Source organism: Rhinoraja longicauda, chromosome 2 (genome assembly GCF_053455715.1).
Source record: "Rhinoraja longicauda isolate Sanriku21f chromosome 2, sRhiLon1.1, whole genome shotgun sequence".
Classification (NCBI taxonomy): Eukaryota; Metazoa; Chordata; class Chondrichthyes; order Rajiformes; family Arhynchobatidae; genus Rhinoraja; species Rhinoraja longicauda.
In genome coordinates, this window is record NC_135954.1 from 17,263,249 (window position 1) to 17,282,846 (window position 19,598).

General features: G+C 42.2%; 1 protein-coding gene across 1 annotated transcript in view; it reads left to right on the top strand.

The window, feature by feature from the left end:
- capn7 (calpain 7) overlaps positions 1-19,598 on the top strand; it is a 69,412-nt gene extending 49,814 nt beyond the window's left edge. The window contains exons 16-21 of the mRNA XM_078415440.1: positions 3,957-4,032; positions 6,933-7,078; positions 9,371-9,433; positions 13,950-14,080; positions 16,637-16,720; positions 18,669-19,598. Coding sequence (XP_078271566.1) covers positions 3,957-4,032; positions 6,933-7,078; positions 9,371-9,433; positions 13,950-14,080; positions 16,637-16,720; positions 18,669-18,813 — 645 coding nt within the window. The 3' untranslated portion in view covers positions 18,814-19,598. The remainder of the gene's footprint in view (positions 1-3,956; positions 4,033-6,932; positions 7,079-9,370; positions 9,434-13,949; positions 14,081-16,636; positions 16,721-18,668) is intronic.

Consider the following 19,598-nt stretch of genomic DNA (forward strand, 5'->3'; position numbering starts at 1 on the left):
AAATTGAGTGTAACAAACTTCTGCAATAATGTGTGTAAATTGCTTTCAAACTACTTATCCGATGCACAAGAGTGGATAGGGTAGATTTGAGCTTATTTCCTCTCATTGAGGAGATGGAAAAGCTATTCAGGAGACAGAAAAGCCGGAAATCTCCAGGACCGGACAATGTTTCCCCCTCTGCCCTCAAGCTCTGTGCCGAGCAACTGGCACCAGTTTGTGGATTTAAGCTCTGCATTCAACATCATTGTGCCAGAGCTACTACACTCCAAACTCTACCAGTTGACTGTGCCTGAACCCCTCTGTCAGTGCATCACCAACTTCCTGACAGACAGGAAGCAGCATGTGAAGCTGGGAAAGCACATCTCAGACCTGCTGACCCTCAGCAAAGGAGCACTGCAAGGCTGCGTACTCTCCCCTCTCCTTTACTCTCCCTACACCGACGACTGTACTTCCACAGACTCCTCCGTCAAGCTTCTCAAGATTGCGGATGACACAACCCTGATTGGCAGTGGCATAGCCAGGTTCTAAAGTTATGGGGAGCGAGCACATAAAAAAGGCGCCATGACACATACCAAACAATTTTAAACTCATAATATGGCACGTAATGCCACTTTTCAGTGGTCTTCAACAGCAAATCACAACAGTCCATGTCGCCCCCCACTTTCCTCCCCCCCCCACTCCTGACTCCCCCCTATTCGCCTCCACCCTTTCCCCCGAGTCCCGCCCTCCTCCCGACTGCCGCCCCCCCATTCCCGCCTACCCCCTACTTCCCTCTCCCCTTTCATAGAAACATAGAAAATAGGTGCAGGAGTAGGCCATTCAGCCCTTCGAGCCTGCACCGCCATTCAATATGATCATGGCTGATCATCCAACTCAGTATCCCGTACCTGCCTTCTCTCCATACCCCCTGATCCCTTTAGCCACAAGGGCCACATCTATCTCCCTCTTAAATATAGCCAATGAATTGGCCTCAACGGCCTTCTGTGGCAGAGAATTCCACAGATTCACCACTCTCTGTGTGAAAAAAAACTTTCTCATCTCGGTCCTAAAAGACTTCCCCCTTATCCTTAAACTGTGACCCCCTTGTTCTGGACTTCCCCAATATCGGGAACAATCTTCCTACATCTAGCCTGTCCAACCCCTTAAGAATTTTGTAAGTTTCTATAAGATCCCCCCTCAATCTAAATTCCAACGAGTACAAGCCGAGTCTATCCAATCTTTCTTCATATGAAAGTCCTGCCATCCCAGGAATCAATCTGGTGAACGTTCTCTGTACTCCCTCTATGGCAAGAATGTATTTCCTCAGATTAGGAGACCAAAACTGTACGCAATACTCCAGGTGTGGTCTCACCAATGCCCTGTACAACTGCAGCAGAACCTCCCTGCTCCTATACTCAAATCCCCTCGCTATGAATGCCAACATACCATTCACTTTCTTCACTGCCTGCTGCACCTCCATGCCTACTTTCAATGACTGGTGCACCACGACACCCAGGTCTCGTTGCATCTCCCCTTCTCCTAATCGGCCACCATTGAGGTAATAGTCTGCTTTCCTGTTCTTGCCACCAAAGTGGATAACCTCACATTTATCCACATTATACTGCATCTGCCATGCATTTGCCCACTCACCTAACCTATCCAAGTCACGTTGCAGCCTCCTAGCCTCCTCCTCACAGCTAACACTGCCCCCCAGCTTCGTGTCATCCGCAAACTTGGAGATGTTGCGTTCAATTCCCTTGTCCAAATCATTAATATATATTGTAAATAGCTGGGGTCCCAGCACTGAGCCTTGCGGTACCCCACTAGTCACTGCCTGCCATTCTGAAAAGGACCGGTTTATTCCTACTCTTTGCTTCCTGTCTACCAGCCAGTTCTCTATCCACATTAATACTGAACCCACAATACCATGTGCTCTACGTTTGCATACTAATCTCTTATGTGGGACCTTGTCGAAAGCCTTCTGGAAGTCCAGATATAACACATCCACTGGTTCTCCCTTATCCACTCTACTAGTTACATCCTCGAAATTTTTTATAAGATTCATCAGACATGATTTACCTTTCATAAATCCATGCTGACTTTGTCCAATGATTTCACCACTTTCCAAATGTGCTGCTATCCCATCTTTAATAACTGACTCTAGCATTTTCCCCACTACCGATGTTAGACTAACTGGTCTGTAATTCCCCATTTTCTCTCTCCCTCCCTTTTTGAAAAGTGGGGTTACATTAACTACCCTCCAATCCTCAGGAACTACTCCAGAATCTAAAGAGTTTTGAAAAATTATCACTAATGCATCCACTATTTCTGGGGCTACCTCCTTAAGCACTCTGGGATGCAGCCTATCTGGCCCTGGGGATTTATCAGCCTTTAATCCATTCAATTTATCTAACACCACTTCCCGACTAACCTGGATTTCACTCAGTTCCTCCATCTCATTTGACCCCCGGTCTCCTGCTATTTCCGGCAGATTATTTATGTCTTCCTTAGTGAAGACAGAACCAAAGTAGTTATTCAAAAAAAAATTCCCCCCCATTCCCGCCCTCCCCTCCTCACCTTTCCCCCCCACCTCCACTCCCCCTCCCCTCCCCTCCCCTCCTTCCCCTCCCATCCCATTTATTGTCCTGTAGTTGAGTATAATGTAGAAGGTGTTAAACATTTCAAAAGATTTCTGAGATGCCTGTGCACTTTCTTCCCCAGTCAATTTACATTGTTGTGTTTCCGTAGGGAACAGGCTAGATATATTGTGGATTAAATATTGTGAATTGGTTATTTGGGAATGCTGCATCTCAAAAAGATCTATACAGACTTGTTTTGTGACTGAAGAAACATTGATATCAGGATCTATTTATATTGAAGGGTAATCTGGCGAAGGTGAAAGATCCTTTCAATTGGCCATCGATCTAACGCAATCTGATCCATGTTCAGCCTGGGTTGGCAACCAGTGAACAAGATGTGATCATTTTCTCAAATCTTTGCCATTACACTCTCTCAATGGCTGTGATGTTGCTTTATTAGCAGCAATTAAAATGCTAAACAGGAAGTGCAAATTGATAGTAGGATTAGGCAATTCAGTTTCAAAGGGGAGCCCCGTGTTCTTGACACTCTAAGGTACTGTGACGTAAGATGCTAAAAACTGCCTGTGAAATTCTGCTTTCAACAGTAATGTTTGCTGAGGACCTGTGAGTAACAGCGAGAGGCAATAAGGCCGAATCCACCCTTGCCACTCTTGCGTATCTGATAAGTGTTTTGTAGCAATTTATACACATTATTGTAAGTTCTGTTGCACTCAATTTAGAATTGGTGTTAAGGCCATTGGAAAAAGCTGCAGAGCTCTGATAGGGTTATTCAAAATGGAGGGAGCATTTGGTAAACTTAATGGGAGAAAATGTTACTACTTGTCCACAGCTCAATAAGTGGATATTTGGCTTTAAGATCATCAAAAGAATGATGATCATCAAAAGAACCGTTCTGTTGTGAGGGTTTGGAAACCAGTCATAATCATATAGCATGAAAACAGGCAGTTCGGCCCAACTCACCTAGACCAGCCTACATGTCCCACCTACACTAGTCCCACCTGCCGGTGTTTGGCGCATATCCCTCTCCATGTACCTGTCTAAATGCTTCTTAAACGTTGCGATAGTGCCTGCCACAACTACCTCCTCAGGCAGCTCGATCCATACACTCACCACCCTTTGTGTGAAAAAGTTACCCCTCGGGTTCCAATTGAATCTTTTTCCCCCCACCTCACCTTAAACCTATGTCCTCTGGTTCTCGATTTCCCCTACTCTGGACACCTGATTTATTCCTCTGATGGTAATGGAAGCTTTATTCTTCAAAGCTTGGAAAGGGAAATTAAACTAGACTAGACCTCGTCTAGTTCCAGTAGATCTACCATGATTCCACATTGTGCTTTGCACCCTAACCCAAATGTTAAATTTGCATTCTAATTACAGGATGATTTTGCCCACAATCGTGAATTTATTACATTGGTAGTTTACCAGACTGGAGGAAAGAAGGTTTACTACCCGAGTAAGTATGTTGCTTAGAAATTAACATGGAGCTGGAAGAATTTGGAAGTTGAGTTATTGGTTTTTAAATGTCTATGTTTTGCAGGAGACAACGCAATATGTTTATCAATGCAGTGGTTTAAAAAAAAAGAGAAGGGCCCAAGTGGGACCAAAGGACGGCACAGTGGCGCAGCTGGTAGATCTGCTGCACACAGGCCAGAGACCCGGGTTCAATCCTCACCTTGGGTAGTATCTATGTGAAGTTTGTAGTATCTCCCTTCTGACGGCATAGGTTTTCTCTGGGCGCTCCGGTTTCCTCCCATATCCCAAAGACGTGTGGGTTTGTAGGTTAAATGGCCTCTGCAAATTGCCCATAATATGTCGGGAGTGGATGTGAAAGGGGATAACATGGAACTAGCATGAACAGATGATTGATGGTCAGCATGGACTCAGTTAGCTGAAGGGCCTGTATCCATGCTGTATTTTTCAATCACTCAAGGACTCACAATCACAATCATACTTTATTAGCCAAGTATGTTTTTCAACATACGAGGAATTTCATTTGTCATACAGTCATAACAATAAAAAGCAACAAGACACACAAAATACATTTTAACATGAACATCCACCTCAGTGACTCCTCTGCATTCCTCACTGTGGTGAAAGGCGAAAAAGAGTTCAAAGTTAACGGGACGATCTTGACTCCCGTAGTCGTCGGGGCGATCAAGCTCCTGCATCGGGGAGGGGGGGATCTCAGCTCCCCCATGCCGGGCAATCCACCCCGGGTAGGGGCTAGTCAAACCTCGTGCAGCTTCGAGCTCCCGACTTCAGTCTCAACCCGAGACTGCAAGCTCCTTGATGTTAAAATCTGCAGGCTGCGGTTGGAGCTTTGATCCAGGCAAGGAATCGCATGCTCAGATGGTAAATCCATGCCTCGCGGGGGCTCAATGTCTGTCCCAGGCAAGGCCTCCAGCTCCACAATGTTAGGCCGCCGAGCGACCGGAGATACGATCCGGAAACAATCGCATCTCGGCAAGGTAAGAGATTGATAAAAAGTTTCCCCTGACCCCCCACCCCCCACATAAAACAAACCAGAGAACATTAACACATACTTTAAAGCTCACCAAAAATAACTTGAAAAGGGCAGACAGACTGTAGGCGAGGCTGACATTGCGGCGCCACCCGGTGGAGTACTGTTCCATGTATTCACAAAGAGCCAGTTGTAGCTTGGCCCATGCAAGTTCCCATTGCCGGCATCTTTTATTTAGAAAAAGTGAGTGGAGTTGAAGGCAAGGTAGTTTGATGTGAGAATAAGTTCAGCCAGATGAGCAAAGGGTCTTGGTAGAGGGCCATTGTACAGGTGTATGTTCATTAAAGTAGTGAAGTACCCTCAGTTTATCCTACGGTGGGATGGAAGTATGGGAGGATTGGAGCTCATTAGTAAAAAAAAATAACAGTCCAAGGTTCAGTGAGATCCCAGAATGTTTTTATTTGGTAATTTCTTGCCACACGGCACCTGAAGAGCAAAGACCAAGTTTAATCTTCAGGTCAAGTGGGATTTAAAATGATAACGAAAATATCATTGGGCTTGTTTAACTTGAACAGTGAATGTGGAATTAAAGGACATGAATACTAAATTTTAAAAAGCCACAAGCAATGAGATCAAAAATAAATGTAATGAAGTGTGTAATATATTTGCAAAATAGACATTCTGGTAAACCCAGTTTAATGATAAATCACCCACGTATTGAACCATTATTTTTTTCTTCTGTAGAAACAGCCGTGTTGTATTAGGATTTTGCTGCATGATAAGAGTAGGAATGTTGGAGCCGATTATAGTTTTGCAGGAAAATGCAGTAAGCATTTCCCACGCAGTAAGGTAACCCAAAGAGCAATGAGATGATCCATAGTAAATGGTGCTTACAATGTGCTTGGATTCATAAAATGTCCCTCAATTTTGCTGCCAAACAAAAATACTAGGACAAATTTTGCAGAGCTTGCTTGAAGATGCAAGTTTTAATTGAATATCATAAAGGAGGAGAGAGACATGGAAATATTTAAGGAAACAATTTCAAGAATTCAGAGCCGACTTGGCTGAAGATATGTGACTACCAATGGAGCAGGGAAGAAATCTGAGAATGATCAAGGCCAGAATTCAATGAGCACAGAAATGTTGGCGAGTAGAAGGTGAGAAAAGATTAGGGTTGGGATGTGCTTGTTTAAAGGCAGATTCAAATGATGCAGGTTAAAATAGGTACTTAATTCTAAGGGAAGTGCATTTCAAGCCTGCATTGGTGGCTAGTGAAGAGGATGAAGTCAGTGACAGAATGCTTAGGCCTCTACCTCAAACATTATCTCTTGAACCAACGATGGTCAGATGTTTGTGATATCATTTAGTTCATTGCAATTTCCTGAGTGCAATATGTTTTTGCTACTGGTCAGTTTAGTTTATTGTCACATGTACCGAGGTTGTTGCGTGCTATCCAGACAGCAGAAAGACAACACATGATTACAATTGAGCCATTTACAGTGTATAGGTACATGATGAGGGAATAACGTTCAGAGTTCCAAGTTTGGCAATTTCAGATTTTTTTATGGTATTAAAATTTAAGTGTTACATTTTCTGGGCTCACTAAGTAAACTAATAAATTTAGAATTGGGGTTACCTCTTTCCCATTGGTTTTTTCTGATGTTCATTTATCCTTGTTTTCAGGATGACTACCAGAGGCATGTAGGCTTGCATGAGTATTGATGTAATATTAGGGGCAGAGTTTCATTAATGTATGCTTGGCACATATAGCGTGCTATTGATTGAAGATTAAATCTATAAATGCAGTGAGCTACCAGATAGTATAATTCTTAGCTTGCAGTGTGCTGCACTCCAAAGCTAGTCTGATAAATCTATTATAAAATCTCTTGTAGATGAACCGCCTCCATTCATCGATGGTATTCGAATAAACAGCCCTCATTATCTGACCAAGATTAAGCTGAATACTCCGGGGCCAAAGACGTTTACTTTAGTGGTGTCTCAGTACGAGAAGCAGAACACCATCCATTACACACTCAGGGTATGCATATTATGGCTTTGGTACTGTTTACTCTCTGTTATTAGCTGAAATGTAAAAAATTGATTTCTGTAAATTTGAGACTGTTTGATATGTTTAAACATGTTTCTGTGATCTTCACAGCATAACACTTGAAAGACAACACCCTTAACACTGCAGTACCTCTTCAGTGTTGTGGTGTCCGAATTGGCATTTAGATAGTGGCAGTAGTGGCATTTAAAAGTTTTTTTTAGTTAATGCAGCGAATGGAGGAAAATGGATCGCATGCAGGGAGAGATTAGTTTAACGGTATCATTTTCGGCACGAATATTGAGAGGCAAAGGGACTGTTCTTGTGCCATAGTCTTCTATGCTCTATGTTCAGTATAACTTTCATACTCGAGTCACAGGAAAAGGGGACGTACAACGTGATCTGGGTGTCTTAGTGCATCAGCCACTGAAAGGAAGCATGCAGGTACAGCAGGCAGTGAAGAAAGCCAATGGAATGTTGGCATTCATAACAAGAGGAGTTGAGTATAGGAGCAAAGTCCTTCTGCAGTTGTACAGGGCCCTAGTGAGACCGCACCTGGAGTATTGTGTGCAGTTTTGGTCTCCAAATTTGAGGAAGGATATTCTTGCTATTGAGGACGTGCAGCGTAGGTTTACTAGGTTAATTCCCGGAATGGCGGGACTGTCATATGTTGAAAGACTGGAGCGACTAGGTTTGTAGGTCTGCCTCAGAAGGCAGTGGAGGCCAGTTCGTTGGATGCTTTCAAGAGAGAGCTGGATAGAGCTCTTAAGGATAGCGGAGTGAGGGGGTATGGGGAGAAGGCAGGAACGGGGTACTGATTGAGAGTGATCAGCCATGATCGCATTGAATGGCGGTGCTGGCTCGAAGGGCTGAATGGCCTACTCCTGCACCTATTGTCTATTGTATACACTGGAATTTAGAAGGATGAGAGGGGATCTTATCGAAACGTATAAGATTATTAAGGGGTTGGACATGTTAGAGGCAGGAAACATGTTCCCAATGTTGGGGGAGTCCAGAACCAGGGGCACAGTTTAAGAATAAGGGGTAGGCCATTTAGAACAGAGATGAGGAAAAACTTTTTTAGTCAGAGAGTTGCGAATCTGTGGAATTCTCTGCCTCAGAGGGCAGTGGAGGCCAATTCTCTGAATACATTCAAGAGAGAGCTAGATAGAGCTCTTAAGGATAGCGGAGTCAGGGGGTATGGGGAGAAGGCAGGAACGGGGTACTGATTGAGAATGATCAGCCATGATCACATTGAATGGCGGTGCTGGCTCGAAGGGCCGAATGGCCTACTCCTGCACCTATTGTCTATTGTCTATTGTCTAAATACAATAGGTTGAAATAAAATAATCCATCTCAAACACATGAAGCTCTTTGACGTGGGCATGTTACCAGTGAACTACATATGGGAATACCAAGTGGTGCAGCGGTAGAGAGGCTGCCTCACAGTGCCAATCTCCCGGTTCCCTCTCACATTCCACAGACATGCAGGTTTGTAGGTTAATTGGTTTCTGTAAATTGCCCTTCATGTGTAGCATGCAAAACTGGAATAACGTGGAACTAGTGTACCGGTCATCAATGATCAGTGTGGATTCACTGGGCCAGAAGGACCCGTTTCCACGGTGTATCTCTACGCTGAGCTGAGGCAGTACCGAACAAATTAATTGTGATCAGGAATGACACCCATTGGATTCTCATAATTTTGCATGTGTAGTTTTTGAGAAAGTTATACAGGGCTAAAATGGCTACTTACAAAAGACCTGATTGCCAAACATTGATGGAGATCTACTCTTGAGTACCAGGTGACTAAACCTGAAAAAGGTTGATACTTTCAGGAGAGAAACTCATTGAGGAATAAGATGGCAATTTGGGGGGGAGGAAATTAACAAAACTTAACTAAATGGGGAGGGAGGAAAACAAACTACTGGTGGAATTCAGTGGGTCAGGTGGTATCAGTGGAGGCAAAGGACTCTGTCTCATTCCTGATGCAGAGTCTCGACCAGAAACATTGACTGCCCCTCTGCTTCCTCAAATGTCGCCTGACCTGCTGTTCGACCGACAGTTTGTTTTTTGCTCCAGATTACAACATCTGCAGTCTGTTGTCTCCTTAACAAAAAGAAGCTGAATAAATTCCTAACAAATTGTGTTTTATGTTCTTTAGAATACAAAGTATCTCATATTTTACTTCACTTTGGCAACACAAAACTAGTTGCTCAACATGCTGGGTTTTATGTCAATGGCAAAAATTACACTGACCAGTTACAAGAATTTTATTCCTACCTACAGGTATATTCCATGTGCAAGTTTGCGTTTTCTAAGATCCTATTCCCCTACACGCACTATAAGCGGGTGAGTGCTACTGGTGCCAAGCCACAGTAACTTTAAAATTATTTGAAACCCCATAGAAATCATCAGGTATGTTTAAGTATTTTCTCATTTGGCTGGAAATGGTGCACATTGACTTCCAATAAATCTGTTCTTCACTGAAGAATGTCTGCCTATCACTCAAATAAAAAGTTTGAGGTGAGTTTTCAAATTTAAAACATCCAATTAGTGGCGAAAATCTCCAATTCCATTAGATGATTGCGGTCAAAGTTGATGAATGACTTCCAATTAAATTAAACCAGTCACACGGTTCCTGGCCATCTAAAAGGAGCGGCACTGTAAAGAATCAGCACTGAATCTGACCTTTGTGCCAGTGTAGCTCCTTCCAATGAGCTATCTGATTCATCTCATTCCTTCCTGGAATTTTAATTGTTTGCCTCCATCTAAAACAAATGGAAAGGATTGTTTTCTCTCTGCAATTTTTTTGTGTTAGAATTTCCAATTGGCAGTAACCATAAAAAATGTTTTTATTCTGGGTGAATAGTTAGTTTTGTAACACGAGCTTCTTAATCTCCAAAGGTGACTGGATGAATAAACGGAAGATGTGGCTATCATGGGTGACTTTAATCTACATATAGATAGGGCCACTAGAATTGGTAACAACACTGAGGAGGAGGATTTCCTGGAGTATATACGGGATGCGTTTTTAAAGCCAATATGTAGAGGAACCGACCAGAGGGCAGGCCATCCTAGACTGGGTATTGTGTAATGAGGAAGGATTAATTAGCGATCTTATTGTGCGAGGCCCCTTGGGCAACAGTGACCATAATAAGGTGAAATAAGATGGAGAGTGACATGTTTAATTCAGGGATTAGGGTCCTGAACTTGAATAAACTTGAGGAAGGATATTCTTGCTATTGAGGGCGTGCAGCGTAGGTTCACTAGGTTAATTCCCGGAATGGCGGGACTGTCGTATGTTGAAAGGCTGGAGCAATTAGGCTTGTATACACTGGAATTTAGAAGGATGAGGGGGGATCTTATTGAAACATATAAGATAATTAGGGGATTAGACACTTTAGAGGCAGGAAACATGTTCCCAATGTTGGGGGAGTCCAGAACAAGGGGCCACAGTTTAAGAATAAGGGGTAGGCCATTTAGAACGGAGATGAGGAAGAACTTTAAGGTGTGGAATTCTCTGCCTCAGAAGGCAGTGGAGGCCAGTTCGTTGGATGCTTTCAAGAGAGAGCTGGATAGAGCTCTTAAGGATGGCGGAGTGAGGGGGTATGGGGAGAAGGCAGGAACGGAGTACTGATTGAGAGTGATCAGCCATGATCGCATTGAATGGCGGTGCTGGCTCGAAGGGCTGAATGGCCTACTCCTGCACCTATTGTCTATTGTCTAAAGGAGACATTGAAGGTATGAGATGGGAATTGGTTAGGATCAACTGACAAATTATATGTAAAGGGTTGACAGTGGAGATGCAATGGCAAAGATTTAAAGACCGCATGGATGAACTCCAGAAATTTTTCATTCCTGTCTGGCGAAAAAATAAAACTGGGAAGGCGGCTCAAACGTGGCTGACGAGGGAAGTCAGGGATCGTGTTAGATCCAAGGAAGAGGCAGAAGAAGCGGCAAACCAGAGGACTGGGAGAAATTTAGAACTCAACAGAGGAGGTCAAAGGGGTTATGGGCCTGTCCCACTTAGGCGGTTTTAAGGCGACTGCCGGTGACTAGGCTGTCGCTGACGGTTCGCCGGGGTGTCGCGGGCATGATTGTGAGGAGTCTTCCAAGAATCAGAGTGGATCTCAGCGCATCGCTGAGAAATCAACCGGAGTGAAATTTCTCGGCGACAGCTGGCTTGTAGCCAGGTATCGTTGCTTATTGCGGGCGCTGTCGCATGCTGTCCCCAGGTTTTCTAGGTTCTCTTAGATGCATTTAGAAGCACATAATATTAAAATAAGTAAAGTCATTTCAAGATACCATAAAATAGTTGTGTATACCAATTTATTTACCGTCAGGACATTTGACAGGTAGATTGGAGGCGACAGTTTGACGGTCAGGTAAGCGTGGGAATTTTCGCGATGTTTATGGCCATCAGCGATTACATTTAAAGTAGGCTCCCACCCCAGATATGCAACCCAGAAACCAGATATGCATCTCCCCTACATTTTCAAAGAATGCCCGCAATCCGCACAAAAATCCATTTAACCACTTTTAAAATTAAATTTCTTAATACTGCTATTAGTAAACTGGAAGTAAATCCAGTTTATGCCTTGTTACCGTGAAGCTTGGCTTCCAAGTAACCCGGGCAAGATGTTATATTTCTAAACTCTCAAGTACTTACCGACTTGTCAGTGATTTCAGCGAAAATTAGGACGCCAGAGAAGCATTGACAGCCTGGGAATTTTTGCGATGTTTCTGAAGACGGGGTAATCTCGACCTGACTCGGCATTGTCGTGGTCATTGTCGTCGGGTAAAAGAACATTTCGGCGATCTGCTACGACTTTGACAGTCGCCGGCAGTTGCCTAAAAAATCACCTAAGTGGGACATGCCCTTTAATTAAGGAGGGAGGAAAAGAGCATGAAAGAAATCATGCTTGAGTAATCTTTTGAAATTTTTTGAGGATGTAACAAGTAGAATGGATAAGGTTGAACCAGTGGATGTAGTGTATCTGGACTTTCAAAAAACCTCTGACAAGGTCCCACACAAATTAGAGCACATATTGGGGATAGGGTATTGACATGGATAGCGAACTGGTTGGCAGACAGGAAGCAAAGACTAGGAATTAACGGGTCCTTTTCAGAATGGCAGGCAGTGACTAGTGGGGTGCCGCAAGGATCGGTGCTGGGACCCCAGTTGTTTACAATATATATTAAAGATTTAGACGAGGGAATTAAATGTAACATCTCTAAGTTTGTGGATGCCAAAAAGCTTGGTGGCAGTGTGAGCTGCGATGAGGATGCTATGAAGCTGCAGGGTGACTTGGATAGGTTCGGTGAGTGGGCAGAAGCTTGGCAGATGCAGTATTATGAGGATAAATATGAGGTTATCCACTTTGATGGCAAGAATAGGAAGGCAGATTATTATTTGAATGGTGTCAGATTAGGAGAAGGGGAGGTGCAACGAGACCTGGGCGTGCTTGTACATCAATGACTGAAAGTAAGCATGCAGGTACAGCAGGAAATGAAGAAAGCTAATAGCTTGTTGGCCTTCATTGCGAGAGGATTTGAGTTTTGGAGCAAGGAGGTCCTGCTGCAGTTGTACAGGGGCCTGGTGAGACCGCACGTAGAGTATTGTGTGCAATTGTGGTCTCCTAATTTGAGGATGGACATTATTGCTATTGAGGGAATGCAGCGTAGGTTCACCAGATTAATACCCGGGATGGCAGGACTAACATATGATGAAAGATTGGGTCGACTGCTTGTATTCTCTGGAATTTAGAAGGATGAGAGGGGATCTTATAGAAACATAAAACTCTTAGAGAATTGGACAGGGTAGATGCAGGAAAAATGTTCCCGATGTTGGGGGAGTCCAGAGGTCAGGGGTCACAGTTCAAGAATAGGGGGTAGGCAATTTAGGACTGAGATGAGGAAAAACTTTTTCACCCAGAGAGTTGTGAATCTGTGGAATTCTCTTCCACAGAAGGCAGTGGAAGCCAATTCTCTGGATGGTTTCAAGAGAGAGTTAGATTTAGCGCTAAGGGAATCAAGGGATATGGGGGGAAAGCCAGAACGGGGTACAGATTTTGGATGATCAGCCATAATGGTGGTGCTGGCACAAAGGGCCGAATGGCCTGCTCCTGCACCTATTTTCTATGTTTCTAAAATGAAGTGAAAGAAGAATGTAGAATCATTTTGACATTGATTCTGGGAGGACAAAAAGGATGCAGAACTAATTTTCTGCATGAGTTGCGTGAGGGTGAGCTTACACCAGCGTTCATGATTAGATGGTTTAAACATATGTCTGGCATTTTCTGATTTTGTTTTTGGATTTCTAGCATTTGCAAATTTTTTTTTGCTTTTGTGAATTCTGCCAATGTGTGGTTGGGCGAACAATCCATTCCCTTTTGTAGCTTCAATGTCTTCAATATTGAAGCAAATTTGTGAGAATGCCCTTGTCAATTTGGGCTCATGTTAAAATCTGTTTATTCAAAATTTTCTCTGCTCTTATAAATAATTGTCAAAGGTGCTTCTGTCTCTAATGAGTCCTGGCGTTAAAAAAATGATCTTGATATGGCAGAGCAACTGAGATGAAAGCCTTTAATTGAATTGGTTATCGTGATCTGTCAATTAATGTAAAATCTGATAAATCAGAATTGTGTTAACCAAATAACTTAAGGATAACGCTACAAGGAATATCAATACAGTCAAAGATCTTTATAAACGATAGAACAAGCTTGAGCAAATAAATGTCACGTTCCTGATATATGCCTGTCATTGTAACAAATATTATGGTGTCTTGTCTTGAAATTCTGTGACCCGAAGTATTCTGTGACCCGATTATTGTTTTTTTTTACGGTGTGTTTGTGATTTATGGTAGGTTAATGGTCAGTGGAAAGGTCAGTCTGCAGGAGGATGTGGAAACTACAGAGACAGCTACAAAATGAATCCAATTTACCAGATCACTGCAGAAAAAACTGGGCCTTTGCTGATCGAACTACGGGGTCCCAGGTCAGTAAAGAAGAAAAATAACCTTCAGTTCATGATTAACTGTGTTTGGTTTCTTTGTTTGGTTTTCATGACAGAAGGTGGCACTCCCTAGAGTTAAAAGATTAGTACACTCTGGTTTTATTTTCAAGGTTGAAAATTACATCAGATAACAAGCTGGATCTCGCTGGCTATTGCCAGTGGTTCCGAATGGAATCGGCAACCTCTTGCTATGTAAACAGCATTAAGACCCAGACATCTGTAACAACAAAGTCCAACAGCAGATCACAGTCCTACTGAGATTCTCCAGCATTCTGCTCGGAAGGTCTCCTGACTTTAATGGGGGTTGCATGATTGTGAAGTAGCAGCAAAGACATAAATTACATTTATTTCTCATTGGTTATAATTGATTATTTATAGTCTTAGAGTCATACAGCGTGGAGACGGGCCCTTCGGCACAACTTGCTCACCACGACCAACATGTCCCATTTACACTAGTCTCACCTGCTTGCATTTGGCCCATACCACTCTAAACCTGTCCTATCCATGCACCTGTCTAAATGTTATTGATTAATGATAACGGCTATTTAATGTTATTGATTATTTGTAAAATATAACCTTAAAAATAATTTTAAAGCATTTACTTCCAATTTTAAAAGTCTTTAAAAACCTTTAACAAAGACATTTTAAACTTCTGAGTAATTTTAAAGATATTGCATTTAGTTCTCTGCTCCTGTTCTCCTAAAGAACTACATTTTTCAGTCTTTGATAGAGTTTCAAACATATAATAATAAAGAATAACTTTCCTCGGCTCCAAATTTCAGTGGGAATATCCTCTGAGGAGAAAGCACGCTCTCATCACACAATTTTTCCTGCTTATACTTTAATATTTTACTACTTGGGAATGTGAAAAGCTACAAATTGTGTAGAAGTCTGCTTTCCACAGAGCACTAATAAAAACAACTTTTATTTTTGAAGATTAGGCATTGATATATAAATAAAGAAAGCAGAAGAGCATATCCTGTCAGGTTCAAGTTTCCTAAAGATAGACACAAAAAGCAGGAGTAACTCAGCGGGTCAGACAGCATCTCTGGAGATAAGGAATAGGTGCATTTCGGATCGAGACTCTATTTCAGACTGAGTCAGGGGAAAGGTGAAACGAGAGATGTAGATGGTGGTGTAGAGAGATATAGAACAAATTAATGAAAAATATGCCAAAAAGTTCTTAAACCTGTTTCCTAACAAAAGGGTTCTGACCCAAAATGTCGCCTATCCATGTCCTTGAGAGATGCTGACTGACCCTCTGAGTTCCTCCAGCACTTTATGTTTTGGACAAAATTCCAGCATCTGCAGTTCCTTGTCTCCTCTCTACTGGTTGACTTTTTCAACTTTTTTCGCCCACAGCTCTACTTTTACATGACCCTGTCCTGATCAAGTAGTACAAGTAGATAGGGGAACTTATTAGGTTAGAAAGCTGTGCCGAAGTAACTAGTAAATATAATGTACACTTAATGATAAAATGTACCGTGGTACTTCATTGGTGTGGTTTCAGATAAACAATTACATCAAGCATAAAATTGGAGATAAAAATTTGACAGCTGAATATAACCTGATTGAAGGCAAGTTTTAAAGGAGAAGAATGAAGCGGAAAGATAGGATTAGGAAGGGAATCTGAGAGCTTTGGTGCAGACAGCTACTTCCTTAGAAGGTTTAGGAAGTTTGGCATGTCCCCAACAAGTCTCACCAACCTACAGATGCACCGTAGAAAGCATTGTCAATACTATTGGGATTCGGAAGTTTGGCACGTCCCCTACAACTCTCCCCAACTTCTACAGATGCACCATAGAAAGCATTTTGTCAGGATGTATCACAGCTTGGTTTGTGAGCAGCTCCATCCAAGACTGCAAGAAATTGCAAAAAAATTGTGGATGCAGCCCAGACCATCACACAAACCAACCTCCCTTCCATTGACTCCATTTACACTTCACATCACATCGCCTCGGCAAGGCCACCACCCTCTTCTCCCTTTTTGCATCAGGCAAGAGATATGGAAGTGTGAAAGCGCAAACCTCATTGGAGACCCTCAGACTATCTTTAACGATTTGACTACTTTATCCTGCACTAAACACTACTCCCTTTATTATGTATCTGTACACTGTGGTTTGCTTGATTGTAATCATGCACTGTCTTTCCACTGACTGGTTAGCACACGACAAAAAACTTTTCACTGCACCTTGGTACACGTGACAATAAACTAAACTTCAACTTTTAGGACAATTGATAGGTGCACGAAATGCCAGAATGTAAAAGAATGCAGAGATGTTGGAGAACTGTAGGGCCAGAATAGTTTAAAGTTAGGAAAGGGATTGATAATGAAAGGATATGAATACAAATGATGAGAATTTTTAAACTAAACCAGTGATGAATTGAGACCCCATGTAGTTCAACAAGTACAAATGATAACAGGATAAATCGGACAATTCAAGTTAATATGACCTGAACTGAGAGAAGGAACAAACTAAGATTGCAATTATACATTGTATTTTTCTCTCTGTTCATTTTAACTTTCCTTTTTTATAGGCAGTACAGTGTTGCTTTTGAAATGGTACCCGTCTCAACAACAGGAGATAATGAATTCCAAAAAAAGACCAGTGGAGATTATAGGTATGGACGTGTGTGTTTTTTTATACAATGATTGTAGTCATTTCTGTGGTAACTTTAAGCATGTTTATAACTTTCAGTTCCTGAAAAATATTTGAGGTTAAAACATGAATTGATTATTCTTGTGGAGGTTGCTTCACGAGTTACACAAGCTTCCATGTTGTTCCAGCCCTTCCCATACTGGTTGCAGCCATTGGCTTCACTTACTTCAAGGAATTAATTCTTCTGGTCAGTCTTATCTGGCCTTGCCTGATCCCCTCGTAAATGACCCATCTGGCTCTTCTGGTACCAGCTGTTCCCTGGCGTCAACAGTAGCCAGTGTACTCAACCCCAAACTCCGCCACATCAATTCCTCCTGCTTCATATCTCCATTACTCCACTAAAGAGAGAAGTCCCTGTCATGTGAGGATTAGTACAAAAATGCTGCAGTTATCCTTGTGCAGTCCAGCAGCCTTTTCTAATGTGTTACGTCAGTCATTTAGAGCAAATAATGTTGAAAGAGGAATAGGAAAAAAAAATCCAAGACACAGTGCTGGAGGAACTCAGTGGGTCAGGCAGCATCCCTAGAGAACATGGATAGGTGATATTTTGGGTCGGGACCCTTCTTCAGACTGATTGTAGGGGAGAATAAAAGCTGGAAGAAAGGAGGTGCAGGATAAAGTGTGGCAGATAAGAAGTGAACACAGGCAAGGGTGGGGGTTGATAGGCAGATGGATGGCCAAAGGCCACGTGTGAAAAAACAAAGCGTGTGAGATAAACATAGAAAATAGGTGTAGGAGTAGGCCCTTCGAGCCAGCACCGCCATTCAATATGATCATGGCTGATCAACCAAAATCAGTACCCTGTTCCTGCTTTCTCCCCATATCCCTTGATTCTGTTAGCCCTCAGAGCAAAATCGAGAGTTATATAAGGATTGAATTGCAAATTGTGAAGCCAGAGGAAGGAATGTAGAGGGAGGGTAGAAATAGGTGCGAGTCCAGATGTGGGACACGGGGAGTGGGGGGTGTTAGAGGTTATTTTAAATTGTAGAATTCAATATTCATACCGTTGTGTTGTAAGTTACGCTAGCAGAATATGAGGTGTTCTTCCTCCAGTTTGTGTGTGTGGCCTCACTTTGGCAATGGTGGAAGCCCAGGCCAGAAAGGTCAGAATAGGAATGGGAATTAAAATGGTTAGCAATTGTGTTCATTTTTCACAATACCTCGGTACACATGACAATAAACTAAACTAAACTGGGAGATCCAGTAGGCCTTGACGGACTGAGTACGTGTATTTGGCAAAAAAAATCCGACGTACTTTATAATGCCAAGGAAGAACACATCGTGAATGTGACAATGTCTGGAACTGTTTGGGTTTTGCTCATTGAAATGTCTTGAAGAAATTTTGTATTAAGGAGGTGCATTAATGGGGAAGATTCTGTACCTTCTGGTGCACCTACATTAGAATTACCACACTGAGTATACGGCATGGTCAGGAGTCATTAGTACACAAGCCCCTACATTGAATTCAGTGCTGGGCTGCCCACATGTCATGTCTTTAGGATAAGGCAATAAACCAACGCATATCAGATTTCTTAGGATTGTAAGTCATCCAATGACAGTGTGAAAGAGGATGGCAAATACTTATCCCTCAACCAACATCAGTGAAGCAGATAGACACAAAATGCTGGAGTAACTCAGCGGGTCGGGCAGCATCTCAGGAGAGAAGGAATGGGGGACGTTTCGGGTCGAGACCCTTCTTCAGACTCAATGAAGCAGATTATCTAAAGACATTTACATTGCTACTTGAAGAATTTCTATGTCGTAAATTGGCTACTGCCTTTTCTAAACTACAACTTTGGCTGTAAAGCTCATTGGTGCTGAGGCAGAAAATAAATTCATGTCTTGTTTTTGTTGGTTGTCAGTTTGTACAGTCCATGGGAGAGTTAACATGTGCATTTCTTCTGTTGCAGGTGTGGGTTTTCCTATTCAGAAATAGAGCGTGTTCCTGGCGGAGTTTACAACATCATCCCGACCACCTTCCTCCCTGGTCAGGAAGGTCCTTTCTTCTTGGACTTTCACAGTATTGTCCCACTCAAGGTTGCTCACTTACAGTGAGTCCAGAGCCCCTTTGATAACTCTTAAGGAATTGTTGAATTGGGTACATGCCTTAGATTTGTTTCTTAAACAGGAGTCGTTTTCTAGAGGCAACAATTGGAATTTATTAATTTTGCAGAATCTTTCAGAGACACTGCACAATATTTCACTTCTGAAAGTCAAGCAAAGTTAGTGCGGTGGCAAGAAGGATAACAGGTGTTTGGATTTCTTGTATGCTCTTTAAATGAAGGAGATGTGTAAATGTATTATATATCTTTAAATCAAAAATCATTTGATGTACATATTTCTGCTGTGGAGTATAACTGGGATTAATTTATGGCTGGTATTGCATTTGATTAGCTGGGGATAAGATGGTATTGGGTTTTATTCTACAAAATATTTGGTTACAAATTGGGTTGGTTCTACACTGGTGACATGAATGAATTGTTTGAGAGCCTTTAAACTATGTGGAAAAACAGCCATCAATGTTTACTAAAAATTACTTTGCATCCAAGGGGACTGTGCAATGTTTAATAAACCAAAGACCAGTTTATATTCATAATATGTCAATTCTTGTCATTTTAAAAAGGGTGAATACTGACTGGTCTGGCAATTGTGTTTATTTGTATTTCTATTATAGATATATATTTTTATCCATTTAGTTCAGTAGCCAGCTGAATAAGTACTGAAAAGTTAAGTATATTTCCAGATATTGGGTTGAGAAAGCAGAATTTTAAGATTAATTTTTATTTCAAAGCAAAACTGCACAACTGCTTGGATTATGTAGAATAAAATCAATATTTTAC